General features: G+C 49.5%; 1 protein-coding gene across 2 annotated transcripts in view; it reads right to left on the bottom strand.

The window, feature by feature from the left end:
- The window catches only part of AGO2 (argonaute RISC catalytic component 2), a 93,092-nt gene that overhangs the window by 48,564 nt on the left and 29,422 nt on the right, over positions 1 to 15,106 (bottom strand). For both annotated transcript variants that reach the window (XM_031439684.2, XM_064476809.1), the window contains exon 2: positions 7,181 to 7,373. In XM_031439684.2, the coding sequence (XP_031295544.2) occupies positions 7,181 to 7,373 (193 nt within the window). The remainder of the gene's footprint in view (positions 1 to 7,180; positions 7,374 to 15,106) is intronic.

The following is a 15,106-nucleotide window of genomic DNA, read 5'->3' as shown; positions in this document are numbered from 1 at the left end:
CACGTACATGTGGAATCTAAAAAACAAGCAAAAAGACATAACAAAACAGAAACAGACTCACAGATACAAAGAAGAAACGGGTAGTTGCCAGAGTGGAGGGTGGGGGGGGGGGGTGGAAGAGGTGAGGGAGATTAAGAAGTACAAACTTTCAGTTATAAAATAAATAAATCGCTAATTTTTTTCAGTTAATTTCAAAGTACACAGGTTTTGCATTAATATACTCACTATAAATTTCAAATATGGATAATGCTGCAAGTCTGCCCAAACCACCTCTTTACCTCAGTCCTCTTCTCAGAAGCAACCTTATTTCAGACCTATCTATATAATTACATAAACACATACTGTGTATTACTTTTTACACACACACCAAAAGGTTCTGGAGCTTGCTGTTTTCCCAGGATGTGTGTCTCTGACACCTTCCCTTGTCACTATATACAAAGTGGCATCAAGTCTAGAACAGAAATGCTACTGTATCATGTACTGTAATATTAACCAACCACACAGTCGTCTATGTTTGCAGACACGGTGTTCACACTGTAAGGCTCCATTTCACTGCCATCTGCAGTTTCACCGCACTCCACAGTATGTTTATTTAACCAGCCCCACTGGCTTACGTAGATGACTTCTTTTCTCTCCCTCCCCCCCTCCCCCCATCACAATACTAGGCATCCTTGTACATTATCAAGCAGAACTGGTGAGTCAAAGGGTATGTATACTATTTTCATTTTAATATGTACACTAAACAACCTTCTAAAAAGTCTGGACCAACATACAGAGGAAGGTGCCCACCAGCGGCAGGTGCCAAGGCCAGAGCCATGCTGCACTGGCCCCCTCCCCAAGCACAGAGCCCGCACATCCTCAGGGCGCTCCTGGGGCCACCTGACAGAGCTTAAGAGCAGCAGGAGGGAAAGGGCAGGTGGAGGATGAGGAGCACAATTTCTTCCTTCCTGTAGCCCACCCTGTGCCTCTGAGCAAGGAGCTGCTGTCAGCTTTGACTCCGCAGCAAGGTTTCCTAGGGCTGGCTTTAAGGCCCACAAAGCCTGGACCAGCGCTGGCACTGACTGTTCTGTGTGACCACCTGTGCGCCCACAGGATACTGGAAGCACCCCGAGAAGAGGGACCCCATCTTAGAATGCTGACTCCTCCCCACAGCAGCCACTCAGAACGGGCATGGACGCACTGCCTGAGACTGAGGGCACACCAGGCCAGGACTCACAATGACTCATCATAACGTGTGTAGATGGCATTTTTCTCTGTCTGCACGAAGCCTCAGGGTTGAATTCATTAAATGTCTACCACACGTACTGCTCAAGGTTTTGGGAATGCAGAATCAGAACCCTGCCTTTGCTTTAACAGAGACTGCAGCGTGGAAGGAGACGGAGTGCTAAGGGCTGCCTGGCCAGGGCTGCTGCCAGGGGACGGTCTGCAGCAGGAGCTTACTGCTCTCCTACCTTTCTTCCTTTCTTTTCCTTAATTTTTTTTGGGGGGGGGACAATTAGGTTTATGTATGTATTTATTTTAATGGAGGTAATGGGGACCGAACCCAGGACCTCGTGCATGCTAAGCACATGCTCCACCCCTGAGCTATGCCCTCCCCCATCTCCCACCTTTCTGTCCCACTCTGGGCTCCCCTCTTCCAGTGCTACCCGGAGACTGTCAATCGCGGGCCCGACTCTCTTCCCTACTAGGGACAGGAACTGTGTCCACCTCGTCCACCCCCATACCGCCAAGTAGCACAGCGCCTATCACACGCCGGATGTTTCGTAAATGGTGGCTGGCTGGTGGCACGGTCGGGAGAGAGAGGGACTACGTCAAGGTGCGAGCACGTGGGTTTGCCAGCACAAAAACCTGACTGCCAACATTTTTCTACACCATGACGACTTGATTACAATTATGAGACTGGACCTCAGCCGAAGTCCATCAGAATTAACAGTAAAACGAACAACCCTGAAGGCCCACACATTAACTAGGCAGCAACCTCAGGCCGGCTCGGAACCCAGAGCAGCAGCTTGGCACGCCAGCACATCGGCCGGCCTCGGCCACAAAAATGCAGCTCAAGACCCATCTTCGCTACTTACTATTTGATGCAGGCGATTTCTAAACCTTATAGTCGTAACTGCAACAGGAACATGGGAGCAGAGTCAGGTAAAAACATCCAGCTTTAATCACCATCAGCCTTTTTCTGCTGCCAGATGACAAAGCCTTAGGCATGCCTACTATCACGAAAGAACACTCCTCATGCACTGTGACTGATGGCACGGTAAGAGCCCAGGCCCACCACAGCAATCAGAAACCCAGAGGTGCTTTTTTCACACCTCATTCCAGCTCTAAGGGTGTATCCAAATCGCACGCTCACACAGGCTTTTGTCTCAGGGACATTAAAAATCAAAAAAGCCCATTCATGGAGCTTCTCAAAGCATATAAGACATTTTAAAAGATCTCCAAAGACCTTCACTTAGCTGTTTAAACCAGGTGTGCCCAAAGTTTTGGTTCAGAAACACATTTTTTAATAAGCACATATTTGAAGGACCTCATATAACTGTCAAGTATTGTTTCTTTGGAAACATGTCTTTTGGGGATAAACACTTAGAAGTAGAATTGGTGGGTCAAAGGGTGTGTATATATGTGTGTGTGTGTATGTATACACACACACACACACACACACTTTTTATTTTAAGACATACACCAAGCCACCTTCTAAAAAGTCCAGACCAATGTGTACACTGAGTGAATCCAACTGTTTAGTTTTACAGATGAGGGGCTCAAATCCCCTTACAAAGGTTGTGATCAATAAAAAAAGATTACAGGAAAGAACACTCTCTAAGGCACCAGCACAAGCTGGGTAACCAATCTGACTTATCAAACTCCAACTGAGAATTCTGTTTCTGACCATGACAAAGCAAGTAGACAAGCATCCTCCTGCCCTAAACAGCCAAAAACCTAGAGAAAACGTGAGACAGCTACTCCTAGCACTGGAAAACAGGAGCTTAGCACTGTGATTATTGAAGGAAGGAAAGCATATGAGGTAAGCCACACATTCACTCTGCCACAGGGCAATTTCCAAATCACAAAATAAGTAAGGAGCATTAGGAAGAAGCAGTCTTATGCTATGGACACAGGGGTCAGAAGAGGCAGGAATCTGTAGGGCGAGGTACCAGAGTAGACAGCAAAAGCCAGATTCCTTCAATGTAACATACATGATGCTCAACAAACAAGAATTTACGATGCATATGATCATAAGAACAAGCAGGGGAAGGTGGCATGTAATCTAGGGGAAAACCTGCCAATAAAAACAGACCCTGAAATGACCCACATGTTGTAACTAGCAGATAAAGGCTGCTATAATAAATACACTATTACTATAAATACACTTAAGGTCATCAAGAAAAAGGTAGGAACAATGAATGAAGAGATGAGAAATCTCAGCAGAGATTGTAAAGTATTAAAACGAACCAAATGTAAATTATAGAACCAATAATTACAATATACAAATGAAAAAAAATTATTGGATGGTTACCACAGAAGGTTGTGTATTACCCAAAGGGGGGGGGGTGTTAAAAAGAAATCAATAAAGATTACCCAAACTGAGAAAAGAGGAGGGAACTTTTTTTTTTATTGTTTGTTTTTTAAATCACAGGCTCAACGACCTGAAAACAATATCAAATGATCTAACATACAAATAATTGCAATCCTGGAAGTAGAGAAGAAAATGGGACAGGAAAACTATTTGAAAAAATAATTTCACCCAAATATCATGAAAGATATCAACGTACACATCCAGAAACTGAAAGGACCCCAAGAAGAAAAATAAGAAAATTCCACCTGGGTACAACATAGTCAAACTGCTGAAAAGCAAAATTGAATAGAAACTATTCAGAGAAAAAAAGACAAATACATACATACTGGGGAATTACAGTAAGAAAAGTAGATTTCATAGAAACAATGAGGATTAAAAGGCAATATAATAACATCTTTAAGGAGTCAGGGAGAAAAACTGTCAATTTAAAATTCTATATCCAGCAAAAATCTTTCAATTTCTACAGATTTTAAAAGATGCTGGGAGAATTCATCACTGGCAGACTCGCACAGTGAGAAAGGCTGAAGGACGTTCTTCAGGCTGAGGAGGAGAGATGCTAGGTGAAACCACGCATCACCAGGAAGAAACAGGGGGAACTCTCCGAACACAGCTCCTGTGTGGGCACACAGACCATCTTTTTTTCCTGATCTCTGTGACAATGGGGTCTGTAACATATGTAGACATAAAATACAAGACAACAGTAGCAAAGGGAACTATACTAATACAGCAATCTTGTATTTTACATGAAGTTACAATATTAACACTAAGTAGACCGGGGTAAGTTAAAGATGCAGGCTGACATCTACAGAGCAATCACTTAAGAAGCAAAAAGGTTAAAGTTAAAAACTAATAGAGGGGGTAAAATGGAAAATTAAAGAGCATGTGCTGGGGGAGGGCACAGCTCAAGTGGTAGAGCACATGCTTAGCATGCACAAGGTCCTGGGTTCAATCCCCAGTACCTCCATTAAAAAAAAAGAAATTAAATAAACCTAATTATATCCAGTTTAAAAAAAAAAAAACTAAAAAAAGAACAAAAGAACATTTGATGAGCCCAAAAAGAAAAGGGAAAAGAGAAACAAGAACTAAAAAAAACAGATCTAAAAATAAAAAAAAAAGCAAGATGATAGACTTAAATCCAACCACAGACAATTACATTAAATTTAAATGAGCCTAACGTTCTGATTAAAAGCCAGAAATTTTCAGACTGTATGAAGTAAATCCCAATTGGGGGGAGGGTATAGCTCAGTGGTAGAGTGTGTGCCTAACATGCATGAGGTCATGGGTTTGATTCCCAGTACCTCCACCAAAAGTAATGAATAAACAGATAAACCTAACTACCCCCCTAAAAGTAAATTCCAATTATATGATATCTACAATGGATGCACTTGAAACACACACGCGAATATGGGTTGAAAGAACAAGCATGGAAAAAGGTACATCAGCCAAAGATGTAAGAGTAAGAGTAGTAATGGTCAGACAGAAAAAGCTTCTCAACAAGGAGAATTAGCAAATACAGAAGGATGTTTCCTGGTGATAAATGGGTCAATTTATCCTGGAAGGTACAGCAGTTACAAATATGTACATGCCTAACAGCTCTGAGACACATGAAGCAAAACCAGACCGTATTAACGGGGAAACAGACAAACCCACATCATACTTGGGCAAAAAGTAAGATATACAGGAGTTTCCAACTATTAACCAACTCCACCTAATATTTACAGATTTGCCCAAACCCAACAGCTCCAGAATACACATTCTTCTCAAGTATGTGAGGAATGTTTAACAAGATAAATCACTTGCTTAACCAAAAACAGGTCTTAATAAATTTCAAGACTGGAATCTTACAGAGTATGCTCTCTAATCATAAAGGAATTAAATTAGCAATCAATGACAACAGGGTGTCAAAAAAACAAGCAAAAAAAAAAAACCACACAAAATAACTTCGAAGAGTTAAAAACTGAACACATTTCAAAAAAAAAGAACAAAAATAAACAAAAAACAAACCAAAAAAAGAACAAAAAACAAACCAAAAAACCACAATGAATTCATAAAGAAAATGAGAAAATATTTTAAACTGAATGAAAATTAAAATGTATCAAAACTTGTGGCCCATAGCCAGAACCAGGCTCACAGAGAAATTCACAGCCTTAAAGAAATGGACTAGAGAAAAAAGAAAGGTTTAAAATTGATGATCTAAACTCAAAGTAAACAGAAGGAAAGGGAATAATAAAGATCCGAGAAGAAAACTCGGGGATGGTGAGACAACAAAGAAGAAAAATCAACAAAGTAAAAAGCTGTTTCTGTGAAAAGACAATGAACTTGACAAACTCCTAGCAAACCTGATCAAGGAGAAAAGAGAGAAAACATAAACTTAAAACATCAGAAATGAAACAAGGGCTTTCACTACAGGTCCTACAGACATTAAACTCTAAGGCCCAGTGACCTAATGACAAACTCAGCCAAACATTCAAGAAAGTACAGGTGAGCCTCAAACAAGCCAAAACTGTAAGTGTTCTTAAAAAAAATCTCGGGGAGCGTCTCTGTGAACTTCAGGAAGGCAGAGATTTCTTAAAGAGAACATGCAATGTAATAAACAATAAACACTTTCGAACAAAGTTACAAACGTCTGCTCACTAGGACAGCGAAGCAGCAAGCCTCAGCCGGGTGAGAACACTCCCAGCGTAGACCCGCCTCCAGAGCACGTCAGACACTGACAGACACAACGCCCGCAAAACAGCAACAGGACTTCAACAGACACCCTGGTAGAAATAACACATTTAATACCACATATAACATATGCATATAATGATTATGGATATAAGAACACGAAAGGTGCGCAACTCAGCAGCTATCAAGAAATGAAAATTAAAACCACAATGAGAAACCATTACGCACCCGTCGAAATAGCAAAAATCAAAAAGCCTGACCACACCAAGCGCCGAGGAGGACTGGAGCAGCGGGACTCATGAAGGGAGAGTGAGAGGGGACACCTCGCTGGGGAGCTGCCGGGCAGCGTGTTGCACAGCTAACCCTGCACCACCCTTGATCCAGCTATTTCACTCCTGGGTGTTCATCTAAGAGAAATGAAGACGAATGTCCACAAAAACGCCGTGAACAAGCGTGTTCACAGCAGCTTCATTCACAACAGCAAAGCCCGCAGCGCCCGCCCAAGCACCTAATGTAAGAGGAGGAGTAAATGAATCACAAAACATTCAGGTCAGAGCAAGTTCCTGAGCAACAGAAATAAGAAGCTATTAACACACACGATCACACAGGTGCACCTCAAAACCAGGCTGAGTGGGCGGAGAGGGAGGAAGGGGAGGCTGTCCCGTGGGCTGTGTGTCCCCACTTCTAAGGGCAGAGAGCAGCCCCAGCGACGCAGATCCCAGTGCTGACGGAGAGGGCACAGGGCGACGTTCCGGGGTGATGGGCATTTGTCAACACTGAATCATACACTTACGACGTGTATCTCATTGCATCTCAACACAAAAACATTTTTCACAAAATAAATGCAATGGAAGCTTCTTGGGGGAGAAAAGTCAGAAGGACCCGTTGAGAATCAAAGGGCTGAACCGTTTCAGAATAAAAGATGGAACGGAGTACCTGTTAACTCTCCTTGGGCATTTCTCTGGCTTGATATCCAGCTCATAGTGATAGATGTCGATTTTTGGAATGTCCATTTCAAAGAAGTTGGCCTGTAACTTGATTGTTCTCCCCGAGGTCCCGAAGTCGGGTCGTGGCGGGGGCTTGAAGGCATATCCCTGGATGGGTGGTGGTGGCGGTGCAGGCGCGAGCACTGGGAACAGCAGAGAAGGCAGTTACACAGAGGGCTGGCTCCCCGGGGGCCTCCTCGTACCATCCCAGGCCTCGGCGGTGCCACCCCTCCTTCTCCCCCCCCCCAAGACTCCCACCCCCACCCCACCCGGTCACCTGTCCACACTGCACCAGGCCCTCCTTGTTCAAACTGTTTCCTGCCTGGTCCTCTCCTCGCTCTGCCAGATCCTTGAAACACTGGCTTTTCTCTACCTGGCCCCATCTCTTGCAGGCTGGCAGTCCACTTCTTCAGGCCCACACCCAAGTCAATGAGGCTGGGTCTCCTCCACAGTCAAGGCCCTTCCCACACAGTCTTTAGGCCAGGTGCACAATACTCATGCCCCTACCTGCTTTTCTCTCAAATTCATCCTTTCCTGTCCATCCCTGTCTGCCTCACTTGGGGCCCCATTCCATCCTGGTGGGATCTCAGCTTCCAGGCACCCCTCACCCACTTCTACAGTCTGATCTCACCCTGTCCAAATACCAGCACGCAGCCCCAACATTTAGGCATTCGTGGTCTTCATGATCTGGCCTCAGCTTAACCTTCTGCAGTTCTAAGATCTCCCACCCCCATCCCAAGGACCACACATGTCGGCTACGGCCCAAGAACCCTATAGAATCCATGGAGTTCCTGAGTCTCAGCCCACTCTAGCCACATTCCCAGTACGAATGTGCCGCACTGCGCTGTAATCACACTGGGCTATCCGCCTCCCCAGCTGGACCGCAAGCAGCGTGAGGGTCAAGGTCCCCGCCTGCCTGGGGTCTGAGGGAACACTCAGCGCACAAGACCCAGAAACATCCCATCAACCCCTCCTCTTACACGCGGGGCAGCTCAAGCTCAGACAGATGAAGGAAGGCTGCAAAAGTCGCTCAGAAAGCGTCGTCACCACGGACCACCACCGTCGCAAAGGAAGACGCTTGCAACATCGCGCCAGGAAAGCCCAGCCTTCCCGACACCAACACACAGGCACACACCTTGACGCCACGCCCCGAGCAACACCTCCTACACGACGGTCCCTCTGCCAGGGGCTGGGCTCCTCCACCCACACAAGATCTCTGGGCCCCAGAAGCCAAGACGCAACACTCTTCTCTGCAACACATCGGCCTCGCCTTTCTACAAAGGAGGTGTCTCAACATTAAGTCAGTTCTTCACCTAAAATGCGTTATAATAACTCTGGTTATCATACTTGCACACTCACTTCTGTTCTCGTTCTCTGCATGTGAGAGATTAAAGATGGGGCAGTGTGAATTATCAGCCAAGAAGACAAGGCCAAAAGGGTAGGACTCATATGTAATCAAAGGGGCCAAGACCGTCACAGCAGGGTCCCTCCTGTGTGACTCTTCCTGTTAATTTAATCTAAGAGTGCTTTTTTCTTTTTTCCTTTCATAGACAGTAGAAAGAAACTCAACTCAAATTTTCAGTAATTCCACTATTAAAATTCAAACTGCAGCTTTAGGACAAAACCAACTAAAAATTTTTCCAATAACAGAATACCTTTAGTTTTCATTCAATATCTTTGTTTCCATAAAGTCCTCATTTTAAAAAAAAAATCCATGTATACGTCAATCCCTGTTGACATTCCCTGGAAACAAAAGTACTCTACAAAAAATAACAGAAGCTGTTCCTACTGGATGTCTGACACAGAAGAACTCAGAGAGCCCCTGAATTACTTGTTTTGTATTTTGACTTCTTTCTGTGAGAAAACAACCATGCTCTAAAGGTTATAATCTCACTGAGTGAGACCACCTGGAGGCCTCTGGGTCTCTCTCCACTAAGCCACAGCGACTTCACAGGTGACACACTCAGTCCTTCACAAGGGCTCACCCCTCGGGCAGGCATGCCCGTGGGCCCCTGATGTGCTGGCTCGCGTGCGGGAGGCAGAGACCGAGGACACAGAAACAAACGCTGTTCGCAAGCAGCTCATGCATAACTTCCCAGGAGGGCGTCTGAGTGCAAGTTGTCAAATGGATAAGTGTGTTCACTTCTCCCAAGTCAGCAGGTCCCATGGGGTCCTCGCACTGAGCACCCAGCCACGCACGTCAAGGGGTGGACACCACTCGCTCTCCGTGCTCAGCACTGAGTGCCCACTGACACAAGGCCCCTGTTCTCAGTTGGGCTCCGCCCAGCAAGAGGACCCTTGTAAATGCAGAGACAAAGTTAGATGACAAGAGGTTACACTGCGTCCCAGGAAACATCCAGCCCAGAAATCCAGAGAAACCTGACCCCGGGTCAATTTCAGGAATTTCAGGAATGGGAGCACCATCCACATGCACAGGGTTCCCAGCACACAAAGTGCTTTCCACACGTTCCTCAACTGCACCTCACAGCTATGGGCAAAGAGGTCGCCCTGAAAGGTGAAGCCATCCAAGGCTGGGACAGAGGAACACAGCCGATGTGCCCACTCCACACCCAGGCTCCCCCGCCCACCACCGGACCGCAGTGCCCAGCCTCACCGAAATCTCACCAACTAGCACAGAGGAGACCAGGGGCCTGTTGCTCAGGTTGAGCCCATTTCTCCTATCTCCCCAACACCTATCACTTCTACAAAACGTGCTGTGGAAAACAAGGAAAGCTGTCTACCAGTTTGCACTGCTAACCCATATTAATAAAAGCAATGGGGATAAGAATTAGAAAGAAGAATTTTTAAAAGGGGGAAGGGTATAGCTCAGGGGTAGAGCACATGCTTAGCATGCTGGAGGTCTTGGGTTCAATTCCCAGTACCTCCATTAAATTAAAAAATAAACCCAATTACCACCCCCCAACACACGCACAAGAATCAAAAGCAACAGGGAAGACCCAGTGGCAGCACATTCATAAAAAGCCTGATTTCACAAGACAGCCCTTCCCTGCTTCTACCTTTTAATAACGAAAACACTGACAATCGTGGGAAGGCACGCAGAACGCAAACCCACAGGTCAAAGCTCTCTGAGCAGAGGGACGGGCAGGGGGCCCATGAGCTTCGCGCCCTCGGGAAGGAAGCTCTCCCGCTCAGGGACATGAAGTCCTCGGAGACACCTGGATCTATTTTTCTAATGTGGGGAGCCCCAGGTGCAAGTTGCCCAAAAGAGCAGGAGGGTCCACACACACACAGCGCTGGGGAGGGTGCAGCGAGGATCAAGACCACCGGGAACCGTCCCCCTGCACCCCCGCCCCAAGCGGGTAAGGAACAGGACAGCCAGAGAGGGAGGCGACCTCTCACCAGGGCGTGAGCTCTTGGCCCCGAGGTAAACAAGCACCAAAATGGGAACCACAGTGGCCTGACTGGGCACACACGCCCCCCACCGTGGTGACACAAGACTCTGAGAGCCCACCCTGGGATCACCTGAGGGGAGGCCTCCAAGCCCTCTCCCCGCACAGTCCACGGCTCCTCGCCGGCTGCGGGCAGAGCTGGGGCTGGGGCCGCGTGTGCACTGAGTGGGGCACTGGAGGAAAAAAATGAGGAGGGAGGACCGAGATGTGCAGCAGCCGAGCAAGGCGAACATGCTTCTGAGTCGAGTCGCACGGTCCTTTTTTTCCCCAGAGCCCAAGCTCCCTCGTCAACCTCCTTACCCCTGGGCTCCTCAGCAGCAGGTGCCACCAACATCCACAAATAAATGGAAGACCAGGGAGCGGCTCAAGAGGAGGGGGCATCTGGGGAGACCTACCCAATGAGATGCCACCATGCTGGCATTAGGCCAACTGGCCATGGCTCTGGTGGCCTACAAGGCAGGGACCCAGCCCCATTCCGACCCCTCAAAGATGCCACCCCACCTCCCTACTCCTGCCCCACCAGACGGGCGATTCCCCCCACCTTCCAGGCTCTCTCACGTCTCCTCCACTCTTCATGGAGGGATTCAGGCTCCAGCTTCTTGTGAAGACTACTGGCAGACACCCAGCCTGCGCTCGCCCTGACCACGGGCAGCACGCACAGCCACACATCCCACCCGGCAGCTCATGAGACAGGTTTGTGGGGAGCAGACTTCCCATTGCTTCTGAGGCGTCAGCCTTGCCTCCACATGGGGGACCCTCGGGGGGGGGGAGGCAGACCCTTCTTTCTTCCAGGATGCTGGCGGTCACAGCAGGAAATGATTCGTCCACGGCCATGGCCAGCACAGCCCCGGCCTGAGAACCTGGTGCAGGGGCAGGCAGGTGCAACACAGGCACCGAGCGCTTGCTGACCCTCCGCTAGTCGCTCAGCACGTGCGTTTAAAGAGCCACATCTCAATCAGTGAAAGGGAAACATGCAGTGAATGAGTAATCGACTTCCTGTATGAGTAACCGGGTCATAGAAACCAGAGAGCTTTTAACAGAGTCCACGGAGGCGAGTCGGTCATGACACTGTGAGCAAGGCTCTGACGGTCAGAGCTGGTCTCCTACAGAAACCCACCCCGTGCAGTTCGGCCTGTCACTGACTTCTCAGGAGGCCCAGAGCAGGGCGGTGTGACACCTGCCCCCTTCACCGTCTCTTGGCAGCCCCCTCCCGTGTGAAAAAGGAAGGCAGCCCCCTCGCCATAGTGGTTCACACGTCCCAGCCCTCCCCAGAAGTAAGGGATGGAGACACACGGACACAACTTAAAAACCACAACCATCTCTCTTCTCTCCCACCTGGAACTGGGGGGCCCAGGCCACAGACCCAAGGAGCCCAAGAGGCATCCTGAGACTGCGGCCTGCATGGACCAGCCCTGGCAGGAGCGTGGGAGAAGACACAGGGGCACAGCCACGTGGGCTGGCAGGGCCCCCACAACACAAGGCAGCCTCACAAGTGGCCAAGACCCCCTGGAAGAGGACATCTGGCCCATGGGTGCGGCCGTCCCGGACACTGTCCCTCCCCACCTTCCGCTGGCGGGAGGGCGTTACACTCCACGGAGGGAGGCCGCCTTGCTTCCCCACCCGGGACGGTCCACATGGGCTGGGTGAAACCATTCCTGTGTGGTAGTTTTCTCTGGATCAAGCACACACTTATTACAGAAGATGCAGAAAAATCAAAGGACGTTAAAATTGCCTGTAATGTCAGAAGGTAACCACAGGCAAAGCTGGGACTCAGACACGGGTCTTGCTGCCATCAGAGACGTGAGCTTTGCCACCAAGACGAGCTGCCTCGAGTCCTTCTGAGACAGCAGATGTGCTTAAATCAAACACAATTTACAAGAAATGGGTGACCTAACAGGGCATCAGTCTTGTCTTGCCCAGTTCGCTCAGTGAGGATCTGAGAGCGTGGTAACAGCTGCCTTGACTGCGTCCGACTGCGGGGGAACACGCACGGAGCACGCGCCGCCGCCATAGGTGCCGCAAAGCATGCTTTAAACTCACGCTACTTCAAAATTATGACATGTTTGAGATCTGCTGGAGGCCTTGTTATTAAATGTGGTAAAGGATCCATTTGTTACTTTGTCATCCTTTTGTTTTGGTATTTTGATAACTACTTCGATACAACCAGGTGTTCTTTGTTTTGTTTTTCTTTTTGTCATCCAATGTATCTTGTTCTGGGTCTTGGAAAACATTCTGGACGGGGATCCTTCTGGAAGCGTCACCAGCCTATCCAAGGAGTTTGTGGCCACACACTTCCGAGAACCACCTGCTCTACGGGGACAGGGTGCTCTCATCTCTATGCAGAGAAGAGGGTCTCTTGGCTGCTGAAAACGTCACAAAACCTCCATGGTTTCTGCGGCAGCATGGAGGGTGGGCAGGTACGACGCTCCTCACCAGGAGCAGCCCTGCCGACAGCACCACACCCCGCGGCCAACAGGGCCCCGTCTCCATTGCTGCTCTGTGATCACCCATCGCTGATGTGATGTGAGCTCACGATTTACCAGCTGCCATGACAACAGGCTCCCCAGGCTCCTGCTCATCACACGGGCTGCCTACCACGCGGCTGAGCTGGGAATCAGAAATGAGACATCCTGACAGCATCACCCCAGGGCAGCCTCACGGCCCTGCCGCTGTCCACCGAGGGCCACGAGGAGCAGGCCTCAGGAAGGGGTGGGGCAACCCTGCGACCGGTGTGGGCACCGAGCTCTCCCAGGACAAGTGAGAGGACAAGCACAATTTCAGTACTTAAGTGCAAGGAACTGGATCTTCAGTAAATTGCGAACCACACTAGGCCAGGCACAGGGATCTGGAATCTGACGGGGAGATCACAGCCCCTTACCCTTTCACTCCGACTCCCACTGCGGTCTGTTATCACAAGCACAAACGCAAACGTCAGGTCAAGAACAGCATCCCGGACCACAGACTACACGAAATAAATCACAGAATTCGAAGCCAGGAGTCACCTCGGGAAACCTCAGAGACTCAGAGGAGAGAGTAACCCACACTTCCCCTCCAACCTGCTCTGAGTCACCAACTGTGCAGGTGCTGGGGACACAATGCCAATGAGACAGGTCTGGGGGCCGGGCCTAGGGGAGGGGCAGGAAACAGAGTGAAAATACCAAGAGGCAAGCACCAGGACTTCCCAGAAGCGGCACCGCGCTGCCTGTCACCACCCCCACTCCAGACAGTGTTCCTTCCGCTACATCTTATTATGAGTTATATGACCTTCAAAAACAAAGAGATCTGTGTGACTGTTCACTCCCCGGTGACTTACATGTTTCTTAAGAAAAGTCTAAGTCACAAAGTCATTAAATAAACCAATATCCTGACTCTTAAGTGAAGCAGCTTTGCTGACTGCCGAGGCCCCAGGCCTGAGTTCACCGGCCACGGCTGCCTCCCGGGCTCGTGTCACAGCCCTGCTGGGAGGCTGGGGGGCACAGGGCGCTCCTTCGGGAAGGGAGCCCAACCCACCTGCACCCACGTCTTAGTGGGACCTGGATCATGCAAAAGACTTGCCACCCAAATACCAGGGAGCTCCTTCCAGAATCTCACAGCGAGTCTGAGTATTCAAAGCCATGCGCTCTCCACCTTCCCTTCAGAATTCTGGTTTCATGATGGGGGGCATCACAGCCAGAAACCAGGAAGGCAAAAGAAAGCGATCAAAACAGCTCGGGGCGGCCCAGCCCTTCCACGCCCCACCCTGGGCCAAGCCGGGCGTGGAGAGGGCTCCCGCCTGCTTCTGCACGTCCCTGTGAGGAGGACACGGAGGCTCTGGGGATGCACGACGTGTCTGGGCCCCTTGGCCAGGCAGTGGCCACGCAGGACCACACCCAGGCCGCTGTGTCTCCCGCACCCGAGCTCCCCTCATGGGCTTCAAGAGCCCCTCGGGCGCAGACCACAAACCAGAGGCCGTCAGACTGGTGCTCTCCGCTGAGACCAGCCGCTTACAGAGCCATCTGCTGCCCACACAGGCAGCTTTCACTTGGGCCACCGAAACTGACTGAGCTACAGTAAACACGATCACAGCAGCCTTTCTGGGGAAGTGAATGGAAGCATTCTCAGAATGAAGCGCCAAGAATGCAGACGGGCATCTGCTTCTGTCGGCTGGAGACGGAGTAAAACAAACACGCGCTCCCCACAGAACTCCAGCGTCAGACCCGGGCAGCCAGCCGCCAAGGGTGAGCAGAGAAAACAAGCCAGACCCAGCCCGGGTTCCCAGGGGAACGGACTGCAGCCTGGCCGGACGCCAGGACCCGGGAACACGCGCGCTCACGTCCAGCTCAAGCGTCACCGCCAAGTGGAGCCTGGAAGGAACCCAGCCTGCGTCACAGACGCCTCCTAACTGGCCCAGTTCTCGCTCCTCACCCTCCGTAAACTCAGACTCAGCTCGTGAGCTCCCCGGCTGGAAGTAAGATGCTCAGGACAGG

Source organism: Camelus dromedarius, chromosome 20 (assembly GCF_036321535.1).
Source record: "Camelus dromedarius isolate mCamDro1 chromosome 20, mCamDro1.pat, whole genome shotgun sequence".
Lineage (NCBI taxonomy): Eukaryota > Metazoa > Chordata > Mammalia > Artiodactyla > Camelidae > Camelus > Camelus dromedarius.
The sequence above is the reverse complement of the archived record's forward strand: the minus strand, read 5'-3'. Positions and strand labels throughout refer to the sequence as shown.